General features: G+C 39.6%; 1 protein-coding gene across 1 annotated transcript; it reads left to right on the top strand.

The window, feature by feature from the left end:
- Positions 1 to 2,216: 2,216 nt before the first annotated feature.
- On the top strand, positions 2,217 to 23,722 carry LOC310941986 (basic helix-loop-helix ARNT-like protein 2; the record flags this gene model as incomplete). The annotated part of the gene is given in 18 exon segments (XM_083907255.1): positions 2,217 to 2,323; positions 2,325 to 2,398; positions 9,593 to 9,692; positions 9,799 to 9,837; positions 9,929 to 9,970; positions 11,548 to 11,705; positions 11,848 to 11,930; positions 12,014 to 12,106; positions 14,546 to 14,663; positions 14,755 to 14,901; positions 17,313 to 17,547; positions 17,991 to 18,097; positions 20,228 to 20,378; positions 20,542 to 20,597; positions 20,679 to 20,790; positions 21,868 to 21,958; positions 22,514 to 22,610; positions 23,562 to 23,722. Coding segments are annotated over 18 exon segments (1,971 nt in total).
- Between the last annotated feature and the right edge of the window lie 604 nt (positions 23,723 to 24,326).

The raw sequence follows: 24,326 nt of genomic DNA, 5'->3' as shown, positions 1-24,326 counted from the left end.
GTGCATTAATTACACGAGGTGTACAGCCTACACTTTAAATGTGATGTTTGTGCAACACACAGATACAATGAGGGCACCTACATGTCAACATGGCCACGTGTTCTCACGTGTGGTCCCTGTCACTGGACATATGGTTACGTGGCTGAATGACCAACAATTCATTTCCTCCCCCACCACACAAACAAAAAATCTACTTGTGTTAACCGGGTTTCTCTTAATCCCTTATCTCGATTAAGGAAACCAGGTTTCTGGTTTACATTAAGAAAGCAGGTTACCGGAGAAAGCCGACAACACCCGAGTGAGTGGGGGTGACGTTGCCGTGTCACGACCCTGTTATTTTCAAAACATCCGCGAAGCATCAATTACACACACACACGGTTATCTGATGATGTCATATCAAAATCACTGTTACTTCAAATTATGTATGAGAAAAAGTTTATTTATTATCCATACTGGATAAATAATAAAATATACGAGCGTAAAAACAAGCAGCAGCAACAAAAAAATAAAATAATATTTGTTAATAATCAAAGCAACACAAATATTTGTGTTGACTGGCTGCTTGCTCATTAATAAAGTCTTTATTCATGTTTTTTTTCGGCTTGTGTTTCCTGTGATATTATCATGCTTCCGGGGTCGCCAACTGCACGAGGACACTACGTTCTCAACAAACGGGCTTTAAATGGGTTAACGAGCCAACCGTCGACACGTGACCTTCGAGTTATATAATATATAGGTCAACACGTTTCTCGCTGGCACGTGCGGTCTTCCTTCTTACATAAAGTCTCGTGCAAAGGTCTCAAATTACACTATGTAGGTAAGCGCCACAGATCGTAAACGCTTGGAAAGATGGATCACTTCGACTTATTTCTGTTGTGGGGGAAATTGGGACAGCATCACACATTGGAAAACAGTTTAAAAGTTGGAAAGGCCATTATTTTCTGCCTCACATGAGAGTTTTATTTATTTAACTCTTTATGCCAAGTTAGAGCAAAAGTACACCAAGTTTTTTGTGTTTTTTTTGTATTTACCCAGCATAAATGCTGAGCTAATTCAAATTGCATGAATTGGTGACATTGTGGATGCCAAAAAGCAACACAGACAGAGGAGAAGACATTTCTGTGACAAAGGCACAAAATATCACACACACACACACACACACACACACACACACACACACACACACACACACACACACACACACACACACACACACACACACACACACACACACACAATTTAGATTCAATTTAATTCTAACAACTTTATTATTCTGTTGAGGACTTAATTTGTGTAAACGCAGTGTTTGCCATACACATCACATCAACACCTCAACTAAGGCTGCAATGATTAATTTTTCAGCTTCTTAAGAAATGGTTTGTGGACAAAACAGGACAGGTTTGGTAAACACTGTTCAACATTTTCTCACATTTTACACACCACATGTACTCGATTGAGAAAATAGTCGACAGATTAATCAATTATGCAAATAATAATCAGTCACAGTCCTAACCTCAACATATAGCACAGAGTAATCTATATATTTACTACGTTTATTGAATCATGATGGCACACGTTAATCAACAAATCAGGAGGTGTGTTTTCAGCCAATATTTGAATAGAATAATAAAAGTATGAATTAATATTAAACATGTGATATGCAAAATACCATTGATTATTTACAGCACCTCATCAACTTTCTGTATTCAACAGAGAAATAAATACTCACAATAATACTCCTTAAAAACTACTGGTCCTAAAACACTGTGTTACAGTGGTGTTGTATGTTGTATGGGTCTTCTAACTGTAGTTTAATACAAACATTATCTTAATGTTTGTGTTTAACTGTAGATTAAATACTAGGAAATGAGGACAAAGTGAGAGGTCTTCGCTTTGTTGAGTCCACTCTGTATTTGGAGCACTCATCGTAATATTCTGTTAGTTAGAAAATGTTGTGTTGAGTGAAAATATGTCGTTTAAGTGTGTGAACTGTCTGAAAGCAGCTTTTCTTGTTAAACACGCACATAAATTAACCAGGTAAGACAAAAAAAGGTCATAGTGGAGGAGACAAGTGTGTGAGCTGTTCCCTTTTCTCCGTGTTTACTATGGGTGTCTCGGTCTCTGCCTCCACAACAATGAAAAAGAAAGATGAAAAAAAACTATAGCTGGAGAAGAAGGAGGAGGAGGAGAAGAGGAGAGGAGGGTGTCGGAAAAAAATGAAGTCAATTATACAACGCGCCGGCTCTCTTCCGCAGCCTCCTCCTCTCATCACCTCCACTACTACAGCTGCTGGTTCCACACTCGCCGCGGCGCTCGGTAGCCTTCAGCGGACACCGGCTCCTGTCCGTCGGCATGTCGGCCCGTGGCTCTGAGGGGACGGCGGACCAGAGGCCAGTGGGTAGGTGCACTTTAATAACTATTATGCACAATAATGTGCTTATTTCTGTCATATTTGTTCAACTTCACGGGTGTTTTATTTGTTTCTTCTGTTTTACACTAGAGTGGGGGGAGAGAAAAAAAATCAAAGTAGGGATATCAATTTTGTAAAAGTAGTTCCAACTTAAATACGCACAAACTCACAAACACTCACATTGTAAGTAACACGCTTTCGTGCTAATTTGTTTGTTTATTCAACTTTAAAGTGACATTGAATTGATGACAACACACACGCGGTTAGTCCTGTAGTAACAGTAGTAGCGACTATGACGGCAGCACCCAGCCTAAAGTACCGGTAACTTGCCAACCTGTTGTCCCCATGTTACCCACCGGCTACCGGTGAAGCAGCACCGTGGCCGCGCATAGCGTCTACGGTGGTGGAATCCTCTCCATTCATCAATCTGTAATACGTGCTCGTGTCCGACGGGACGCGCGCGGAGGGTTGCCCTGTTCCATGTCTGTGTCGTGTGGAAAGGGAGGGGGTGGGGGTGTCGTCACGTGATGTTCCATTGCCGTCATAAAATATATCAAACCAGGACCATATCGTTCTCTTCGCCGTGGCCGAAGTGTTCCCGCGTTCTGTTTGTACTTCTTTAAGGTGTCCTCGTGCAGCCTAGTTTGGCACTTGGTTCCATAAGGTTTGTCAGAGTGTCACGAGTACACTGTGGCTTTTCGGCTTCGTCCAAAACTAGGTCAGTAGATCAGTGGAGCAGCGCTGCCTCCACCGTCCAGCAGAGGGCGTAGTGGTCATAGGAGCCAGGAGCTCCACAGTCATGTCAGCACACTAAACTCCAGCAGAGTTTTCTCTGAATGCTAAAATATTTTTTGTGTCAAAAATTTCAAAACACTGTTATCAAAAGTCTCCATATATATTTTGTCTTCCCTACAAATGCATACACGTGTGTAATATATATATATATTTTAACTGTTTTAACCCTAAAATCTGACTATATACATATATATAAACTATATGCAAAACAAATAATGCCCGTTTAATGTAAGCAATTCATAGAGAAAGATGTCAAAGAAAAAAAATATATGCCTATAGTTTATATTTATTCATATTTTATCATGACAGCCTTTTAGGGTTATCATTCATCTTAACAGCACATAGTGTTTTCGCACAAACTGCTTTAATCCACATCTTAATTCCAGATGTTTTTAATCCATTGGCTCAAACAAACCTCACTGAAATCCAGAATTGTTTAAAATATGCTATTGAAAAATGTCCAGGAACTACTTTTTGTGTGAATGCATAGCAGAAGACAAACTTTCATCTAGTCTCATATTGTGAGGCTATTGATTATTGTCTATATGCTTTGAAAGTCCTGTATTAGTTCCTATACTGTATATTTGTAACCCCCTGCCTGAAAACGGCATTTGCTTATGCAGTGTATAATTATGCATATGTAATCATGTATTGAAGAAAACCCTGCCTATACTATATACATTATCTTTAATGACTGTAATTCAATCAGAACTAATCTACAACATATGCTGAATTATAACTGTTATAATATAAAACTGCCCTCTCATTTACATTTATCCAGAAGCATGGCTGTGTTCCTAGAATTTAGTATAAATGTCTTACGTGGCTCAGATGTCACTAAAAACAAATATATCACACCATATTGATGTCATACTGAGGTGTGAAGACACACGTCCTCCTGAGTATCTTTGTGTGGCCCAGTTTTTCAAAGGTAACCCGTAGCGTAGCTACGAGGGTTTTTCCAAAGAGAATACTCCCTCGGCTCCTGTATGTACAGATATCACCTTTTAATAACCTTTAATCGTCAGAGTTCTCTGAACCTGCAACAACGTAGACAGAAATACAGTTCACTGAATGAGAACACGACACTGCTGCTGTCACAGGAGAAGCAAAGGCAGAGAAACACATGTGCAATAGTGACACAGAAATGTGTTAAAAAACAGACTGAACAGTGAATAGTTTTCACTGTGTAGCCATAAACACACTAAATGCTGTTTAAACGGACAGTGTCATGAAAGAGCAATATAATATGAAATTGCTACTATATGTGTGTATGTTTTTAGAGTTTTCTACATATATTTTGAACAAAATATTTTTGATTAACAGATGTGGCAGTGGTAGGCACTGGAAATGTGCACTTGCAATGACAATAAAGCTGTTCAGTGAATTGTTTTTCAAATGAAATTGACAAAATGACAATACAATAATCTCAAATACTGCACTTTTATCATTCTATTTGTCCTTTGTGTGTTTTGTGGTAATGCTCCATCTTGTTTTAAAAAACAGCAAATACTGAATTTGAGGCTTGATAAAATAAAATATATATATAAAGATGAAATTGGGCTTTTGGAAAGGTAATCAGTGTATTGTGCTGGCCGCGTGAAAAACCATTGAATGCAGAATGTAGAATGAAAAGATGCGCACGAAACTTAAATAATATATATACATATATATGTATATTTGTATATATGTATATACTGTATGTATATATATTAATTAATTCATTCATTAATTAATTAATTAATGAATTAATTAATAAAACTACTATTCTCTGACAAGAATAAAACTATCAAATTAGATAGATGGGTAAATAGAAGCACAGTTGTTTATTTTCAGGTCCTTATAGTTTGTTGTGGGATTAAATGTTAAATTAAATTGATGCTATTTCTGCTCTGATATTAAATCGGGTATGTATTATATATATATTCCAAATTAGGTCAATAAGTTATTCAAGTGTTCTTAATTGCATGCCTATTAAAAAATAAGGGCTTGGCTAAAATGAAGTGCATGTAGGTCATCTCGTGAGGGCTTTCATTAGCTCACACTCTTTTTGTTTCACTAATGCAGTACATCATCAGCCGCCCCACTGGCTCAGCCTCTCATCAGCATTCATGTCATAAAGCGATGCCTGCGGCTCTCGTGTGCCTCGCCGTGTTTATCTATTAGTGCATCTCTTAGCTACAGAGCATGTTTCAGCCTCTCAGGCGGTCACAGGTGCCCGGTGAGCATTTCCTGGAACATATATGGGAACGGTGTGACGTTGTAATAAGTGAGCAGTGAAGAGCTGTGGGTGGGTGAGATGGATAGTCGGCACGTGCTCTCACCCACGCTGCAATTATGTGTCAGCGATGACCCACTAAACCTCTCTGTGAAATGATGCTGTCATTTAAAGATGCAGTATGGAACTATGGATGTCCTTTTTTTTAACAGTAAAATTCACTTATGATGTTTTTAGTCTTACTCCAACCTATTTGTAGCTGTCTTGCTTTACGAGTGCAATGTGGCTGTTGCCTCTATCTGTCCTGACATACAATTAATCACTTCCTGTGTGTAGGGTGAAAATGTCTCCCCATACTTTGTTATTCTAAAAACAAACAGACCCAGAGACAGTTCTGTGGAGCTGATGGACTTAATCAGCTTTGTGTGAAGTCATTTGGCAATGGTTTAAATGTAACAGGTTTTTGTTTATAATAGTATATATTTTTAAAGTTACACACTGCAGCTTTAAGTTCACTTCTTTAAAAACTTCATGTGTTTGACTTGAATAAAATAAAGACATTTGCATATTCATTTTAAAATCCCCACAGCACTGTGTATAAAAGTGGAACAGAACACTTTCAAAAAACTCACTATGTTTGCATTATTCCTTGATACATCTGTATCTTACACGTGCCTACTACTACACTGGGGCTGCTGGTGAAGTGAATGGTGTGAATCACAAAAATAAATTCCTTAACCAAAGGAAAACAGGCAATGGATGCTGATCAGCAAAAAAAAGTTAAAAAGAAGGAGCTGAACTATCATTGTCTGAAGAAAATCAAAGAAAAAAATAACACCTTGCCTAAAATAACCCTATTCAACTAAAACAAAATACATATGGGAACAGCAGCCATCACCTAGTGTTTTCTAAACATAAAATAACCTACAGAGATGTGTCTATAAAATCAGAAAAACCTGATTTCCTTAACCAAAAAACAAACAAACAAATTTTTCTAAGCACAAATGTAAATCACAGAGATTACGAAGCACTCTCAGTCTGAATGAAGAAAGGGGCAGTTTGTGGTTTCCTCCTTCCATGGGCTTGATCACGGTCCTGTCCACACAAAGATTCAGCCCACTCGGTCCAATGGCAGACGAGGAACCACACAGCCTACTTTGCTTACTGAAAAAACTAACCATTAATAATCTGTCATTTATTTTTTTATTTTATATACAGAATATAGTTTTGCTCCATAAAATGTAAATCAGCGTTTCTCAAACCTGGAAATGATGATGTTTTCAGATATAACTCTAATATAACCTCATTTAATCTATGAAAAAGTTGAGGAAGAATATTAAAGTCGATTCAAAAACACGAAAAGCCACTGAGTTTTTCTCTGTTCTAGATAAGCACAAAACCAGGAGACACACATTCATTATTAAAAGTTTGCTTCTTCTTCCTCTTCTCATCGTTTCCAGCAGGCTGCACACACTGAGAGCTACAACGCCGCCCTTCACAGCATCGTCTGTCACTATTATGCCAGTTAGTCATAGTCAAGATTGACATTGAAAAGCACTTTTTTTTTGGCCCAAATGGATGTCACAGTTTTCTGATCCTCGGGAGAGAAAAGTAGGTCAATGTTACAGCATGATGTAAGTGTTAGGTTAGATGATCTTCGAAAACCCCGTTTACTCTCACGTGCCTTTCAAAGTGACAAACAGAGGATGCAGCTGGAGGTCTGATGATGTATAATGGCTGCATGAGACAATGACTGCAGCAGATGACCAGACTGAACTCAGTGTGTGTGTGTGTGTGTGTGGGTGTGTCTAAGAGAAGAATGTTGGCTGTCCTGCACTCAGAAAAAGTTTTTTTTAAAAACAGTTATGGGTCAACTTTTAAATGCCTTATGCCCTATTTTGCTGAGCGAGTCTTTGGGAAATAACTGCTCCTCGCTCTTGACTGTTTGTATTGTGTTGTGGACAAAACATTATTGCAAACACTAGTGGAATTTTTTTCCAGGTTGTCACCAAACTTTGCCCAAAATTACATGAGTTTTAAAAAATAAATGATATTTCAGGGGTAAAAATTAACTAACTATGATGACAAGCATTTACTTTTGTACACAGTGAAATCAATTAATTTGGTTCTGTTCTGGCAAAGGAAGGGCATAAATTTAACAACTTCAGTCTCATTTGAATATTTAATTTCCAAATTTAAATACTACTTCATTGGATGAATGATAACATTTTAATTACAGAATTACTAAAAACTTAAAGGTGCATTATGTAATAAATCTAAAGCAACTGATCGTAAAATCCTGCTAATATGTCACAGAGACTCCAAAGCCAAAATATTCACATTAAAAAAATCTTTTGCAGAATGCAAGCCATGTTTAGAAATCATGTTTTGGCATGTGGTGCCACCTACCGCCGTCTACCAATCATTGCAGTCAGTAAATTCTCAGCTGCCGAGCAACCACGGGTTGCCAGTTACAGTACGTCTGAGCTACAATGGTGGAGAAAACGTAACCTAAAATACCTCTGTATTTTGAATTTGAGTGTAGTAACCGTTTTTGGCCACATGCTTACATACGGCGCCTTTGATTCTTCACTTTGGAAAAAAAAGATTGTATGCTATTTATTGTGTATTTTTTTAAATTCTTAAAGAGCATTCAGTTTATTATTAGGTTCCTCGTACACTACAGTGACGAGGAACCTATTGTAATTGTAAAGACGCGTACACAACAGTGACGAGGTACACAACAGTGACGAGGTACACAACAGTGACGAGGGTAGGGACCTCGTACACAACAGTGATGAGGAGCCTAGATTTAAATTGAAATTGTAAAAATTATTATTATTATTATTTTCCGACGAAGAACTCGAATTTCACCCCCTAAACGTGCTTGAAAACGGACAAAAAAAGTTGCACGCACATCAGAACTCGCAAAAAATTTGATAAAATAATAGACTTGTGACAAACCAATGCAAAATGGCTCAGTAGCGCCCCCACAGGTCAGGTCCCTATGGAGCTGGAAAAAGTTTAGTTGCGCCCAAGTACTTGAAAATCGGTGGGTATATTGCCCGGCCCGAGATGAACAAAAATTCCTCCTGTTATTATTATTATTGACACAAAATTTAGATTTTTAAATTATAGTTTCTCAGCATCTAATCATATATTATTTTCATTATCAATGAGTGTTTGATCCAATGGTAATTTAAGTAGGCTGAGCAAACTGGGTGCGAGGACCCGATTGTTCTTCAAGGAATTCTTATTTTTCACTGCGGGGAATCTTGAATTTGACCCGCTATCCGATAAAATAATGGACTTGTGAAAAACTATTGCAAAATGGCTCAGTAGCGCCCCCACAGGTCAAACGCCTACGGAGCGGGTGGAAATTTAGTTGGGAACCTTGTCCGGCTCTTGACAACTCAACAGGAAGTCGGTCATTTAGGATTTGTCGTATGTCTTGGCGTTTCGCAAGTTTCGTAACTGAACTTGCTAGTTTTGCGGATTCAAAAGGGCGTGGCCACCGAGTGCGCTATAACTTTGCCATGCATAAAACAATTGCCATGAAACTTCATAGGCGACATGACACCCCGCCCCTGAACATGTCTGCGAATTTGACCCAAACGCGATGTCGGCCATCTTGGCTTTGTTCTTCTCCCACCCAAAGAGACTCTGTATTATTATGTCTTTTTTTCTCTTTCTATATTTACATCATTACAGTGTTCTAATGCATCTCTGACGTGCTATTACATCAAATGAATTAAAGGTGAAGTAAGTAGTTTATAGTGCCATCTAGAGGAGAGGCTGAAATTTACAACAAAGAACTGCTCCTCTGCTCACCCCCTCCCTTCCCTGAGCGCTACGGTATCCTCAGCCGGTCAAATGTCGTCCTCGTCGTCTTTCTCCGTGTCAGACAGACAAACTGTATTTTTGTTAATGTCACAGTTGTGCATTTGTCGATCCAACAGATTCATTTTCAGTTATTAAACTGAACTAATTAAAATTGAAATGAAAATAACTTTTTATTGTCTGCTGTGTATCTGTAAACAAACCTTGCAGATGAGTTCCTTCATGGTGATTTATGAACAGTGCATCTGTCACACTGACGGATCTCAAGGTTGACATATTTATTTTCAGTCTCTCACGACTATGTGACTACGCTCCTTTTCATGTACCAGAGGAGCCAGGTCCGAGCCAAATGGGATCGTCAATGCCAGCTGTCGAGTTGCCAAGGAAACGAAAGGGAGTTGTGGAGGAGAGATCAGACGCCCAGCTACAGTAAGAGGAGTGATGCAATTCTGCTTTATGTTGGAAAAACAAACACCTTTATATTACTATACATCCCTCCTCTTAACACTCACTCAGTGTCCATGCACTCTTACAGGGAAAGCCTTGACTTCCAAATGGACGACGACCTCAGCAGGTACATACACACACACACACACTGTGGTCTGAGAGGATTCAAGCAAACAGTTCTTTCTTTTGCTTAAATTCAAACATTTCTTTCTTTGCAGATCTGAAGGAGAGGATCAGCAAGTCAAAATGAAATGCTTCAGGTGATTCTACTATTCAGTGTTTTTTACTTCACCCCATATTGTTTTTAGTGGCCCTGTGTGTTGTGCTTCCGCACTTACACTTGCCAATATGACTAACAGAGGCCGACAGAGGCTTGTAGCGTGAATGGGGTGAAGTCTGCCTGATTGCCTTGTTTTAAAGGGACCATATTACAATATATATATATAGATATATATTATAATATATATATAATCAACTTTTTAATCATTTAAATCCTTATATTTGGTACTCTGGAAGCCCTATCAGTCGGCAAAGTGTGAAAAAAAAATAACTCACTCATGTTTTTGTGGTCCTCTTCAGTCTAAGTACAGGAGATAAAACACGCAATGTTGACTTCCGCACACATTGAGACGTCACAATGCACAATTGTTGTCTCACGGAGCTCTTCTTTGTCCGTAAAACACGCAAGAGTGCTGGCGAGGGCAACAGTATCCGAAAATCGGAAGTTCGCTAAGTCTGCGAAAAGTTCTGTTCTTGGCTCCACAGTGCAGCACAGAGTTCTACATAAACTTCCAGCCTCAGTGGATTTATCTGTTCAGTGGATACATGTTATATATAACATCAATGTGCCTGCTAGAGCCTGCAATTGATCACTTTTCCAAATGCTAACTGCTGTTAGCTCCCAGTAGCCTCTATGGCTGATGTCATTTCCTGTCGCTTAAGTTTCGTTTTACTTTTTTTTAGGTGGACCTAAAGAGATACGACTAAACAGAGCGTTCTGAACAGGGCTGTTTTGGCAGGGTGATTGAACTGCTGTGGTGCTTCATCCTTATGGTATTTTAACCAAAGCATGTCACAGACATGTTCATTAGGACACCAGGGAACTAGGTTAACTTTGATAAATAGGGCATAATATGTCCCCTTTAATGTGAGATGTCTGTGTGTGTAATTACATAGGATTAGATTAGAGATTGTTCACAGAAGATGCAGTACTGAGCAAAAACAATGACTTTATTTTAAAGTTAACAACAGTGTGATAGCTGAATAATTCATCCCGTTTCTGAATCCACTCAAAAACAATATGGATTGTGATGTAAAGACATCATTGCTTTAACCTTATGTTTGTGAAATGATTCTAAACAAGTGCATAGTGGTCTAAAACAACCAATTAAGTTGTTTCTTTAAAAATATAAAATGCTAATTTAAAATTCAAATGCAAATACATTAACACTCAATTCATAGAAACCTGTATTTTTTTTTTATCAGACCTTGCCTTTTAATGAAGGCACTTTCTTTGTCATCTCTGCTATAACTTAAGTGACAAACATCAGAGTGAAGATGGAAATATTCAGTATTACTAGTCAGCCAGTGTGTTGTCTTTGTTGTTTCACTATTGTGTGTATTTTGAACTAATGGATGACTATAATATTCACCCCTGATTGCTGTGCGTCACACACAACGCACAAGCAAACCAAGTTAGAGCCAGTTTTGATTGAAAGGCACCTACTGGCAGAACCCACATACTGTCCATTTAACTTATCACTCAGGAAGGAACAAAACAATCTAACATTGTCTAAAATTTTATTGGCATCATTTATTGTGATATTTTTGTCCACAGGGAGCCTCATCGCCAGATTGAGAAGCGGCGCAGGGATAAAATGAACACTCTCATTGACGAGCTGTCCGCGATGATCCCCGCCTGTCAGCCTGTGACTCGACGAATTGACAAACTCACTGTGCTGCGAAAGGCTGTCCAACACTTGAAAACCCTTAAAGGTGATTCCGACTGAGTCTGCAGTCCTTCATATTATTACAATATCATTATCTGTCGTTATTTAGTTCCTATCGCCTCCATTTTTCATCAGATTTCAACAATTCATATTCATATAATTTATAAGTCTTTTGCTGTGGTTTCCAGCTGGGACGAGCAGCGCCTTCACAGACACCAGCTACAAGCCTTCCATTGTGTCTCACGATGACCTCGAGCACCTTCTGCTCAGCGTAGGTGCTGATGTGTGACCCACAAAACCTCCAGCACCTTGTCTGTCTACACGTAAACACACCGTATCTTTTTTGTCTTCCAGGCTGCAGACAGTTTCCTGTTAGTTGTTAGTTGTGAACGAGCCAAAATCCTGTTCCTCTCCGAGTCCGTCTCCAAGATCCTCAACTTAAGTCGGGTATGAAGCGCTGATGTCGTGCTGCATCACTCACTGATGTTATATATGGCATTTGAGAGAGGTTAACTCAGGACTTTTTGTTTTCTCTGTTTTCAATATGTTAACAGATTGAAGCAAAAAGCATGAACGGAAAAAAAATAGTCCAGTAATTGAATAGAAACTGCTTTGAAACCACAGACTTCCTCCAACACTTAAAATGTATTAACCCCCTAAATTATAATGGTTTGTCTTTAACCCTTTCACAAGATTTTCAGTGGTCTTCAGAAAGAAAGAAATGGAAAGACATTTTTTTTTGTTAGAGTTCTTTCTACGCTTTTGGTATATACACTTGTTGTGATACACACCTTTTAAACCTGATAAACCACTGCTGCGTAATAATTTGGTGAGAGCGACTCAAATATAATCCCGGGTCAAGTTCTCTGAATAAAGGGCTTGTTGGGGGTTAGATCACAGATGCATGTTTTAAAGGCGCTTGGATGAGCATCAGTAAAGGCTGAAGATGTTAAAAGGCCAGTAGGCTTATTCTCGCTCTCTCATGCCAGAAAATGTGTGAGCTATGGTCAGGAAACTCCCTCACAAGTAGAGTTGAGTTGCCTTTGTCTTGTCATTTTGAAGTTTGGAGATTGCTGGTTTTAAAGGGAAACATCTATGACCTACTTAAAAAAAAATGTGCCATTTTGCCTACATCCAAGTTGCATGCTACTCAAACTCTGTTGGCATGAGTGATGGATGGTGGACTTTTTCAAGGAAATGACCCAGAACCTGCTGAGTGCCAGAAGCGATTTCTGTCAACAGACCAGAGAAGTTGCTCATTAATCAGCACAGTCATGATTTTAATGAGAGTTCAGGTTAAATTGACTTTACTTTGATTGACTTCTAATGGCAAGATTGACACTTGACAATACGCAAAAAAACAAAACCGAGAAGAACCAGCAACTACCAGATCTAACCACCATTAGTACAGTTCTGCATTAACAATACGCTTTTTCATTTATCCAGTTAGATTTGTAAAACAGTGTAATATTCCCACCTAATTTCACAGTTTTGGGAAATCCATATAGAGGTTTCAACCTCTGAGCTCAGCACCGCTAGAGTCTTCACACAAAGAATAAGTCATAATAGAAGTCTGCAGATTTAGCAAACATATGAGCTGTTTTATTGAAGCTCCGAGAACACTGCAAAGTCTGACATCATAATCAAAGTCACATCTATATATATATATAAATATACATAGATATTTTAGAAGTCAGTTTATAGTGTTTGGTTGCTAGAATGATATCCACACATGCTCTATATTCTCGAGCACAGTTTTCAGCAGGGAAACCTGTATTGTGTTGCACCTCGCATGGTAAGATTAATGACTTTGGGTGGTGTATGTAGGGCTGATGTATGAAAGGCGAGGCATCTCCATATCTGCTGTGTTACATTTTCGTACAATGTGAAAGAATATGAAACTGAGCAAGCAGCACATGGTGAGAGCAAACTGAGACGATCAATTTAAACTAATTTATGAGGATGGCGAGTCCCCTCCAGGTCAAGGGCTGGGGTACCTCAGGGCACGATACTCAATCTACATTGTTCATTGTTAATTGGACACTCCATATAGGGCACATCAAGTTAGTGATGGGATCGGCAGTTCATTTGAGTGTACTGAATCACTTGAATCAGTTCATTTAAAATGATTCGTTCAAAAGATTCATTCTTTGAATCGTTCAGTGCTAAGCAGGAGCCCAGTGCCCTGCTACGTGACTCACCTCCTCCCTGAGTGCAGTACGTTCGCGCCGCGGGTCATAGAGTGAGTGACAGCGCGAACAAGTCTATGTCCTCAGCCACAGTTCTCCACTTCTCTGTGTCTCAGTTCGTTCGCGAGATTCACGTCCACAGCCATAGTTCACCAGCTCTCTCTGTGTGTCAGTTTGTTTGCGAATCAAGACTGAGTCAGTGTACTGACGACACGAACGAATCACAGCAGCACGGCACACACAGTTCTTCTTACTAGTCACTCCCTCCCCGCTCGGTGCACGTTGGCTGGCGTCGTTTGCCGAAGATTCACAAGTGAGTGACGGCGTCGGCAAACGACTTCACGAGGGATTCACAGAACGCGGCAGTTCCACTCCGGCCGCCACGATCGCTGCTGAGTTCAACTGAACTAAGAAAGGAGCGAATCAGTTCATGAATTGATCCCAGTCAGTTCGTTCGCTCAAATGATTCGTACTTTCAAACGAATCACTCCTGACTGACACAACACTGCATCAAGTGTACTCCTTTGTCTTGCGTCCCAAGCCTGTTTGAATGGGAGTGTTGCGTCTGCAAGGGTATCCGTGTAAAAAAATCTCTGGCAAATGAGATGTGCGGATCATCAGGGAGCAGCTGAAAGAGAATAATGAATAAATAAATTGGGAAGGTGAGTCAATAAACATGAGTTGCTGGTGTTCACAGTTGGAGCTGATCGGGCAGAGTCTGTTTGACTTCATTCACCACAAAGACATCAACAAGGTGAAGGAGCAGCTGTCGTCCTCTGACCTGCATCCTCGCCAACGCCTCATAGATGCGGCGAGTAAGTCTCATGGTCACGCCATTCACGTCTGTCTTCATGTGGAAGAGGTTGGAAGTTGGTTGGCATGTTCACTAATGCTGTGTCTCTGTAGCCGGAGCTCAGGTGCAGGCCGACGCCCCCATCAGGGCCTCTCTGTCCACTGGGGCTCGACGTTCCTTCTTCTGTCGCATGAAGCACAGTCGGGTAGCTGGGAAGCACGAAGACAAACGCCCACTGCCGACTACTTCCAAGAAGAAAGGTGAGCACACGCAGAGATTCATACTGACTTTATTCTTACTCAGACTGTTTCCAGATCGGGATGTTTGCAGGAGTTGCTGAAATGTATATTCCTGTTGACATGTTACTGACGAACATAATAATTTGCAGCAGGTTTACGGCTGTAAAAACTTAAAAAAGAACGTTCTAATCTGATTCCGACTCTGAGCAAACACTTCCAAACGATTATCTGTTTGACTCCACTTCAAATACCAGATGGATTGGTACTTTACTGCTGAGGGATTTACAAGCTTTTCTGCTGTTTTCCATTCTTTTATTCTGAGGTGATTACGTTCACAGGAACAACAGCACTGTGTCAACAATAATATACTATAGTTTCTGTGGGTGGAGCCTGTTTCTCTGTCTGGGCTTTAGTGATCAAGATAACTTTGTAGTTCTGTTTATTTAGCAGCTGCCTGAACTGTAAAGTCATGCATCTCCTGTACAACAGTGATTATTTCCTCACAGGAACTTACTGTATGAGCATATTGTAGAGATTTCACAAATCTGGATTTGTGTCAGACACACACACTGAAACTATTCAACTTTGTGACCATTGTCACGTTCAGACTTAGTGAACCTGTTTGTAGAAGGAAGAGTGTGGAAAAAGAGTCAGATATTTGAATAATGAGGTCGCTGTTACAGACAGCTACGAGCCAAATGTAAACAAATGTAGTGGAAGATGTGTTCTGGGCCTTGATTGCTTAAGAGCAAACAGACTGATAACGATCTGGTGGACAATGGGTGTAACCCATTACAAAGTAAGTCTCAAGACGATGAGATCTCAAATACAATGGAAACACAAACACAAGGCGATAACGACATGAAGTACTGTTCTTTGTTTTCCATCACCCATCTTTCATTGCTCAGGCTCCATAAATTTAAATAAACAAGTATATGCAGACTGCCTGAAAATTGTCATAACTTTTCTCAATGTGGGTCAGTTGTACTGATGATGCCCTCATGGAAAGAATTCAGGGTTTGATCAGGACTTTTTTTTTCTAACTCGGAAACGTGCCACAATTTTGTCCTCCACAGGAAGTAGGTCAGTGTTACATCATTATATAACCAAGAAGAACCAAGATGCTGCAAACACAAACTCTCACTGTAGAAGTATGGTGGTGGAAACAGGACGTATGGCAGCACTCAGTGGCAAACATCAGCAACTGCACCACAGCATGGTTAAACTGCCTGCTCTGTCACACATTAATAATTTATCCTCACATTTTTAATAAAGGTTAAATGAAAGGATACATTTTTGGTAAGTGGTTGTTCTTTTCATGTTGCAATCAGGAAAGATTAAATGACATTACAGTCTTATCTTTTTTTTTTTTTTAAGTCTACAGTGGTGCAACTAATTCAAACAAAGTAATGTATACTTTTTAAAAAAATATTGAAATTAACTAATTTAAAATGGAAAATAATAATTATTTTAAAAAGCAATTATTAACAGCAAAATGTAAAAGTTTTTTGTTTTTTTTACAAGGGAGCCTGTATGTTTCTGTAAAAAAGAAAAAATTTCAAGGCAACTTGCTGCAATCAATTTTTGAGTTTACAGCCCAACAAAAGAAAGTTAGTTTTTTAAAAAAGTTCCCTCAACTAGTATTATTTTGTTAGACAAACTTGTAAGTTAGAGTTGTGCCAACTCAAAATTCTCAATTTTATTTTTTAATACATTTTTTACATTATCTTAACTAGATTGGTTAGCCAAACTGTTTGAACAGAGAATTTTGAGTTGGCACAACTCAAGAGTTTTCTCAACTTTTTATTTTTTATTTTTTTTTACAGTGTATTGTATTATTCAAAACTACTTTTTGGAAAATCAAACCATTGATTAATTATGTATCTTTCTTTCTTTTGCCTCTTTATACATTTATACATACACATATATTAGGGCTGCACGATCAACATTTATTTTCTGACATTTTATGGACCAAACTATTACTCCATTAATCAAGAAAACGAGGCATAAGCCTGCTTAAGGCCCCATGACCACCAGGGGGCCCCCTAGAGCATATCTTTATTTTTTATTTATTTTTTATTGTTTGTACATGACAATAACAGTGAGTCTTTTGCACATTTTACATAGTTTTCATTCAACTAGTTTTCAACTAGATTTAATTACTTGTTTGTTTTATTCAATACTGTCTTCTGTGCATTTGCACTTATTTGTGAATTAGTCCTGCTGTTTTTTGTTTTATTTTTAGTTATTTTTATTTTTACTTTGATATTTAATGATAAAATTATTCTTTTTATTATAGTTTTTTGTAGCTATTTAATTATTGCACTTTTGCACCTTGCGTTTAAAAAACAAACAAAAAAAACAATCAATGATGTAAGACTGCAGTTACCACTAACACATTTAACAAACAATGTTTTCGTTGGTGCCCACAGACACGTACAGATACTGTACCCTGCACTGCACTGGATACATGCGCAGTTGGCTGAGCAGCCAGATGGACACAGAGGGCGACACTGAGAAGGAAACCTCAAACTTGACCTGTCTGGTGATGGTGTGCCGCCTCCACCCTCACGTACCCCACCACCCTTCCAAAGAGCTCAAGGTCAATCCCACTGAGTTCGTCACCCGCTGTGCGATCGACGGCAAGTTCACTTTTGTAGACCAACAGTGAGTTTCACAATTCAAACTTACATGCATTTGTACCGTATCTCCCTGTGTGATGAGGCATGGATTTGGTTATTAGTAGATGGCTCCGCTGAGAAAGGAATGGCCAGGGCAGGTTGTGCTGATTTGGCATCTGAGCGTCGTACAGCGTGACTTTGGTGGAGATAATCTTTTTTGTCTTTGCCGTTGTTTCTCAGAAGGAGGTGTGCGTCTTGATGACATCACATGAAAGTCTCCTCTCATTTTTGGGGACGTAATGTCACACCACAAATATGGTGAATCATTTTATCAAATATCAAGTGTTAACATGTACGAGTGGCACGTTTTGATGCCTTCATCCCACTGTTAGTGTTCTTGAGCGGCACAAACCTGAGAGGCAGCCAGAGACGCACAGGAAGCAAGGGGGCGACTAAAAGCCCGTCTTAATTCTCTTTCTCTCTTCACAGAGCCACGACTGTCATTGGTTATCTGCCGCAGGAACTTCTGGGCACCTCGTGTTATGAGTACTTCCACCAGGACGACCTGCAGCACCTCTCAGAGAAACACAGGCAAGGTGATGGAGCAAAGTCTATACTGCTCAGATACAAATGAGTGACATAAGTGATAACTCAAAGGTGACATATGTTCATAGCAACCTTTAGTGTTTTAAACTGTTACTGCAATCCCAGAATCTCCATAAAGCATATTAAACTGCCTTCTCAGTCTGACTGTCTGACTCCTGACTAGCCCCGTTAGCTTCTCCATTTTATTAGCCTCAATGGCAATCTCAATGGTTTATGTCCCCCAAAAACATCTTTTAAAACTCTCTCCAGCAGCATTTTGAGAGCGGGCACAACTTCAGAACAACCTACTGAAATAAGAAAAGAAACTAGAAAAGCACTTGGAGAGCGCATACCACCACCAAGGCAGCTCAGTACCTACAAAATACACCCTGCCGCAGCACCTCGGTCAGGCAGCGAGTTTTGTAACCAGTGATCCTGTCTACGGATCACGGCCAAAATGTAATCACTTTAATCACAATTGTTTCTGGTCCCATTGCAGACATTTACTGAAAATGTAATCCGTCCGTGACTTTTCGAGTCAGACAGACAGACAAACAAACCCCGGCGAAAACATAAACCTCCTTGGCGGTGTAAAAGTAAAAGTGAAAAAAGAATAGTAAAGCAAACGGATGCAGCGACAACAGGCGTGTGCACTCATGAATTATAAAAACAAGAAATAGAGACACTGCACTTATACCCGCTGTTACACTGTGTTCACAAACATAGCTGTCCCACCGTCTTTCAAGGCTTTTTTAGTTCAGTATCATTCATTCATAATGTGTGTTTCCCCCCCGGGGGAGGAATAAAGTCATTGAATTCAGTATTTGACAATCGACAATATGACAATTAGCAGCTAGCTGCCCTCTGCTCACTTTGCTGGTATCCTATGAGCTGCATTATTGGGTGTGTGGCGTTGGGTGGTGCAACACCAAACACCAAACTGAAACAAAAACAGCGTCCGTGGCGCACAAATAAATGTACTGGCTGCTCCAGTGATGTCAGTAAAGCTAGTATACGTTCCCATAATCTCTAATGACATATCATGGTCATTTTAATATTATGGATTTCTTACGCTTTTACCCTCTTCTACACGGTTGCCCCCGGGATCGGGGGCAGCGTCAGACGCAGCGACAAAAGCGTCATAAAAGCTCATATAAACCATTCTTGTGTTCACGAATGTCCGCACAAATGTGTCATATGCATTTATGTCCTTTTGACTCGCTAATGAAGTGATTCACACGCATTTGGAGACCATGGTCAGATTCTACCGGCTTAGAGGTTTAAAACGAGCTGTCAATCACCCTAATTGACCAAGGTAAGCCAGAGCTATAGCGCTGCGTAACTGAAGATGCTGCAGAGCCACAGAGTTATCACGCACCGCACAGGAAGCATCGAGTTATCATACTTATTTTTTTTTTTTTTTTCAAAACAAGTTCTTTTTAGATCTGTAGTGACATATAAATAAAATTAGATTGTTTTTTCAATAATTTGATACCTCGAAATCTCAAATGGCAGATGGTCTCAGATGGTGCCAAACTGTGCCAAAAGTGAGAACGCCCAGACATCTCTTTAATAAAACCTCTGTAATTTCACTCTGCTTCATTTCAGCAGCATCAGACTTTGCACAGCTCATGTCACATGTTGTTACATGATCTCCATGTGTTTTTAAGATCCTACTGCATATTTTAAAGGTGATATTTGCTTTAAAATGCAATATTTCTTTAGGCGAGAGAAAAAAAATCCTTCAGTTATGCTGTGTTCCATGTACATTTACTCTGACACAGTGGCATCTACAGTGAAACTTACTGGTGGAATCTCACAAGTGTTATCTTCATTTTGATACCAAGATAATCCACATAGAGCTTGTAACTGCAGAGGTTTACTCTATTTAGTTTGGGCATGTCATTTTTGAGCAGGGACTCCAAAAAGAGGGTCAGGGAAGAAGTGGTTACGGGTAACTATAAGGGCGAGGAGTTGAATGCAGTAGCTGATGTTTGCAGCACATGCTAAGAAAATGTGCTTTTCTAAAGAACAGTAGGCCCGCCTAATTTTTTTTCTAAAGCTCTGACCACACAGCTGTATAACAGCATGTTTCTCCCTCCTTGATTTTGTGATGACACCTGTTTCCTATCTCTTAACAGTTCTTCGATGCAAAGAGAAGATTGAGACACAGTGCTACAAGTTCAAAACAAAATATGGCTCCTATGTTTCACTCCAAAGTCAGTGGTTTAGTTTCACAAATCCATGGACCAAAGAAGTTGAGTTTATTGTGTCTGCAAACAGGGTTATCTCGTAAGTATTGCCATCCATCACCATTTTATTTAAAGAAGGTGGCATTATGTATTCTGTTCTGTATGCTTTACATATATTTATAACTTCCAAAACCTTGTACTTTTTTTGGAAAAACAGCATATTTAATGCATTAAGCAGTATATATACTCCTTTGCACCAGCAGGGGGCCTGGTCACACAAAAGATGATGAGGAGGGAGGTGGTTCTAAAGCACTTCAGGGTAAGAAGGATATACAATATATATTCACATTTATCTCTTGTCCATGTATGTAAGTTGTGTTTTTTTATTTTGCTTCCACAGAAGTCACAAAGCAAATACCCATAATTCCTGGCCTTTCCAGTGGATCGGGGACAATGATCTACGCAGGCAGTATAGGGACCCAAATAGCAAATGAGCTCACAGACTCCTACAGGTGCAGTCTTTGTATATGTACCATTGTGTAGGAACGGGTGATATCTCACTCCACTTTTCCACAGACAAACTGCGGTGACCTTTTGACTACCAGAAAGGATGTCGTCTTGATTTATGTAGGATTCAAAAGTGAAATGCATGTTCTTATTGGTTTGTCCATTTTGGGCTGCTGTAGAAACATGGCAGCGCAAGATATTGGCCACAGTATGCAAGACCCTTGCCTAAAGTGAAATCTATTTTGTAAGCCTTCCAATGATTTTTACTTATGGTGATTAAACTTTTTTTTTTACCAATAAATCATCCTTAACGTTACACACTGGACATTTAAAAGGATAATATCCATAGCCATTTAGATATGAATGAACAATATCGAACAATATGTCAAATGTGATACTTTAATTGTGTGTCTGACCGTCTCTGTTGAGCGTCCCCTAACATGTTCAGTGAGGACTCTGGGTGTCTTTTTCCTCAGGCAATGAATCCTCCTGCAATAGGAGTCTTTCCCCACCAGAGGGTGTAGCATGTTTTCTTTTTTTGTTATAACTCTCCCGAATTAGTTTCAGCTGTAAATATGGCATTTTATTGTGAGATGAAGACACACACACACACACACACACGAGAACCGGTATACACAGTCCTATGCTGCTCTATTTGGGTCTTATCTTGTGCTTTGAAAAGAAATAATCCTCTCTCTGCACAACACATACTCCATATAGGAACATTTAGTCCAGCCGTGTTCTGACTGAGAAAGCTTCTTTCTGCTTATAATAACTTCCGGACCTTTGACACATTCATTTCTGCCACTATCACAGTGTTGATCAGTGAGCAGTGTTTTTCTGCTGCACTCTGAAGGAGAAGCTGTAAGTGGAATTAAATCCACCTGAGCGTCATGTGATCGCAGGCTTCAGTAGATTCCCAAATTTGACCTCTGTGTGAGACCTTCTTAAATATTCAATCGTCTATTTACAGGGCAAATGTTGTTTTCTTATATATTTTCTCTTTTCACAAATGTTAAATATGTTTTTTTAGACATATATACATAAAGGTTGTTTTGTTTGCTGCTGTGTGTTTTGAGCAGAGTGAACTCCTCTCCATCAAGCGGAGCATCCAGTCCGTTTGGTCCAGTCCAGGAGAAATATTTACTGGTTTCCCCTCAAACCAGCAGGACTGTGAGTGACCAGAATTATTGCACATTTACTTTCGAGCAAATGCAACTCTGGTAGTTTCCATTTGTGTTTGAATTTGGCTAGGTAAAGTTCCCCAGTTCATTTTGCCAAAATTTGTTGCTCTGTTTGTTGCTGTGGTTTGTGTGAATGAGAGCTACACTGTACATTTACAAGTAATGATGACACGGGAGGTTTTCAGCCAAGCAGGCACATATGACCAGACAGTGCAGTAGTATAAAGAGGTAATGGTGCGTGTAATAAAACAAGGCACATAGAATTATTCTACTGTGCCACTTAAAGAACAATCTGGTGGTGAGTGTCTTATACTGGGTTGACTGGAGATGTAGAGCAGCTGAGTGAACCAGGTGAGGGGGTGAATGGAAAAGTACTGAGTGGAAATGGTTTGAGGTGAGCATGAATGAGGAGTTGAGAAGTAGCTTAAACTGGAGAGTATGATTCTATGATATTATGTCAACTATTGTAATATTGCTGTCCATGTAGACATAGTCATTGTCAACAATGTGTTTACTTTGGGTTGCATTTTTTTTTTTCTTTTAGTTATCCAGTGGAGACGACACAACAGGCAGTTTATCACAGTCTCAGTCTGACTCCAGGATGGCGTTGGGAGCTAGCAGCGCAACCTCTGAAAGTACAGGTACTGTCAGCATGCCATTATATATGTGTGTGTGTATACATATGTGTGTGTATATATACATATATGTATATATACATTTCTAATATCTAATGATATGCTAATGGTTGGAAGATGAATACACATGATGGCATTGCAGCTGATAAAATCCTGTGGGAATGGGTTATAAATAAGAATTAAAGGGAAAGACAAGGGGAAATTAATACATTTAAAGGGGACTTGTTATGCAAAATCAACTTTAAATCCTTATATTTGGGACTCTTGAGGCCCTATTAGTAGGCAAAGTGTGAAAAAAAGATGACTCACTCATGTTTTTGTGGTCCTCCTCAGTCTAAGTACAGGAGATAAAACATGCAGTGTTGACTTCCGCACTCATTGGGACGTCACAATGTGCTAATTTCCTGGAATTGTTGTCTTGTGGAGTCTGCTTTGTCAGTAAAACACGCAAGAGTGCTGGCGAGGGCAATGGTATCCGAAAAACGGAAGTCCACGAAAAGTTCTATTCTTGGCTACACAGTGCAGCACAGAGTCCTACACAAACTTCCAGCATCAGAGGATTTATCTGTCCAGTGGAGACAATGTGCCTGCTAGAGCCTGCAAATGATCACTTTTCCAAATGCTAACTGCTGTTAGCTCCCAGCAGCCTCTGTGGCTGATGTAATTTCCTGTCCCTTAAGTTTCGTTTTACTTTTTTTTTAAGGTGGACCTAAAGAGATACTACTTTACAGAGCGTTCTGAACAGGGCTGTTTTGGCAGGGTGATTGAACTGCTGTGGTGCTTCATTCTTATGGTATTTTGACCAAAGCATGTCACAGACATGTTCATTAGGACACCAGGGAACTAGTTAAACTTAGAGAAATAGGGTATAATATGACCCCTTTAAAGCAAATCATTCAGATGCATAATATTCAGCAGTATTCAGAAACATTGTTTTCTTTGGTCTCTGCCACACAGGTGAACCATCCCAGTTGTCAGACTTGGACAATATGCTGGTGCCAGGCATGAGCAACTTCACCAACGACGAGGCAGCCATGGCGGTCATCATGAGCCTGCTGGAGACGGACGTAAACATGGGTCAGTCTGAAGCCTTTGAGGACTTACACTGGCCTTTCTAGAAGGCAAAAACACAACACTGTCCACCACCACATGTGCTTTTTGTGCCATTTTCTTGCCATTTGGCTCTTCACTCATTCACATTTGTGACTGACTGGTCTGGCACCACCAAAATCACTGGTCTTAAGAAAGGCTGGCTGCAGACACAAGATGGCAGACCTCAGACATGGAGGACCAGACACTCCAGTGTGGACGATGCTGTCTGTCATGGTGAGTTGTCTAATGTCATGTAATACCACTGATGATGATTATACTTGCAGCTGGTTTAAGTCCCAACAACAAGTTGTTCAAAAGTTTAAATAGAATCACAGAAATGAAAAGAATAAAAACATTAAAACTTGAACACCCTCAACCAACTTGAACAAAAATAATTAATATACATAACCACTAACTCCTGACTATGTGATATGTTTCCTCTGGCAGGTCGTCGAGTCTCACTTCAAAATCTCTGAAATAATCATTTTAAGTTAAAGTGATAGTTCGGAAATTTGGACATAAGACCTATTTTCCAACTCAGCCGGTGTGATGGAGACATCTGGAGACGTTTTCAAGAAATTTCATTCAGTTCTTCTAGTTGCCGAGTTCGCTGATGCTATGGCTAGCACA

The sequence above is a fragment of the Microchirus variegatus genome, assembly GCF_963457635.1.
Source record: "Microchirus variegatus genome assembly, chromosome: 20".
In the NCBI taxonomy this organism is placed as follows: domain Eukaryota; kingdom Metazoa; phylum Chordata; class Actinopteri; order Pleuronectiformes; family Soleidae; genus Microchirus; species Microchirus variegatus.
The sequence above is the reverse complement of the archived record's forward strand: the minus strand, read 5'-3'. Positions and strand labels throughout refer to the sequence as shown.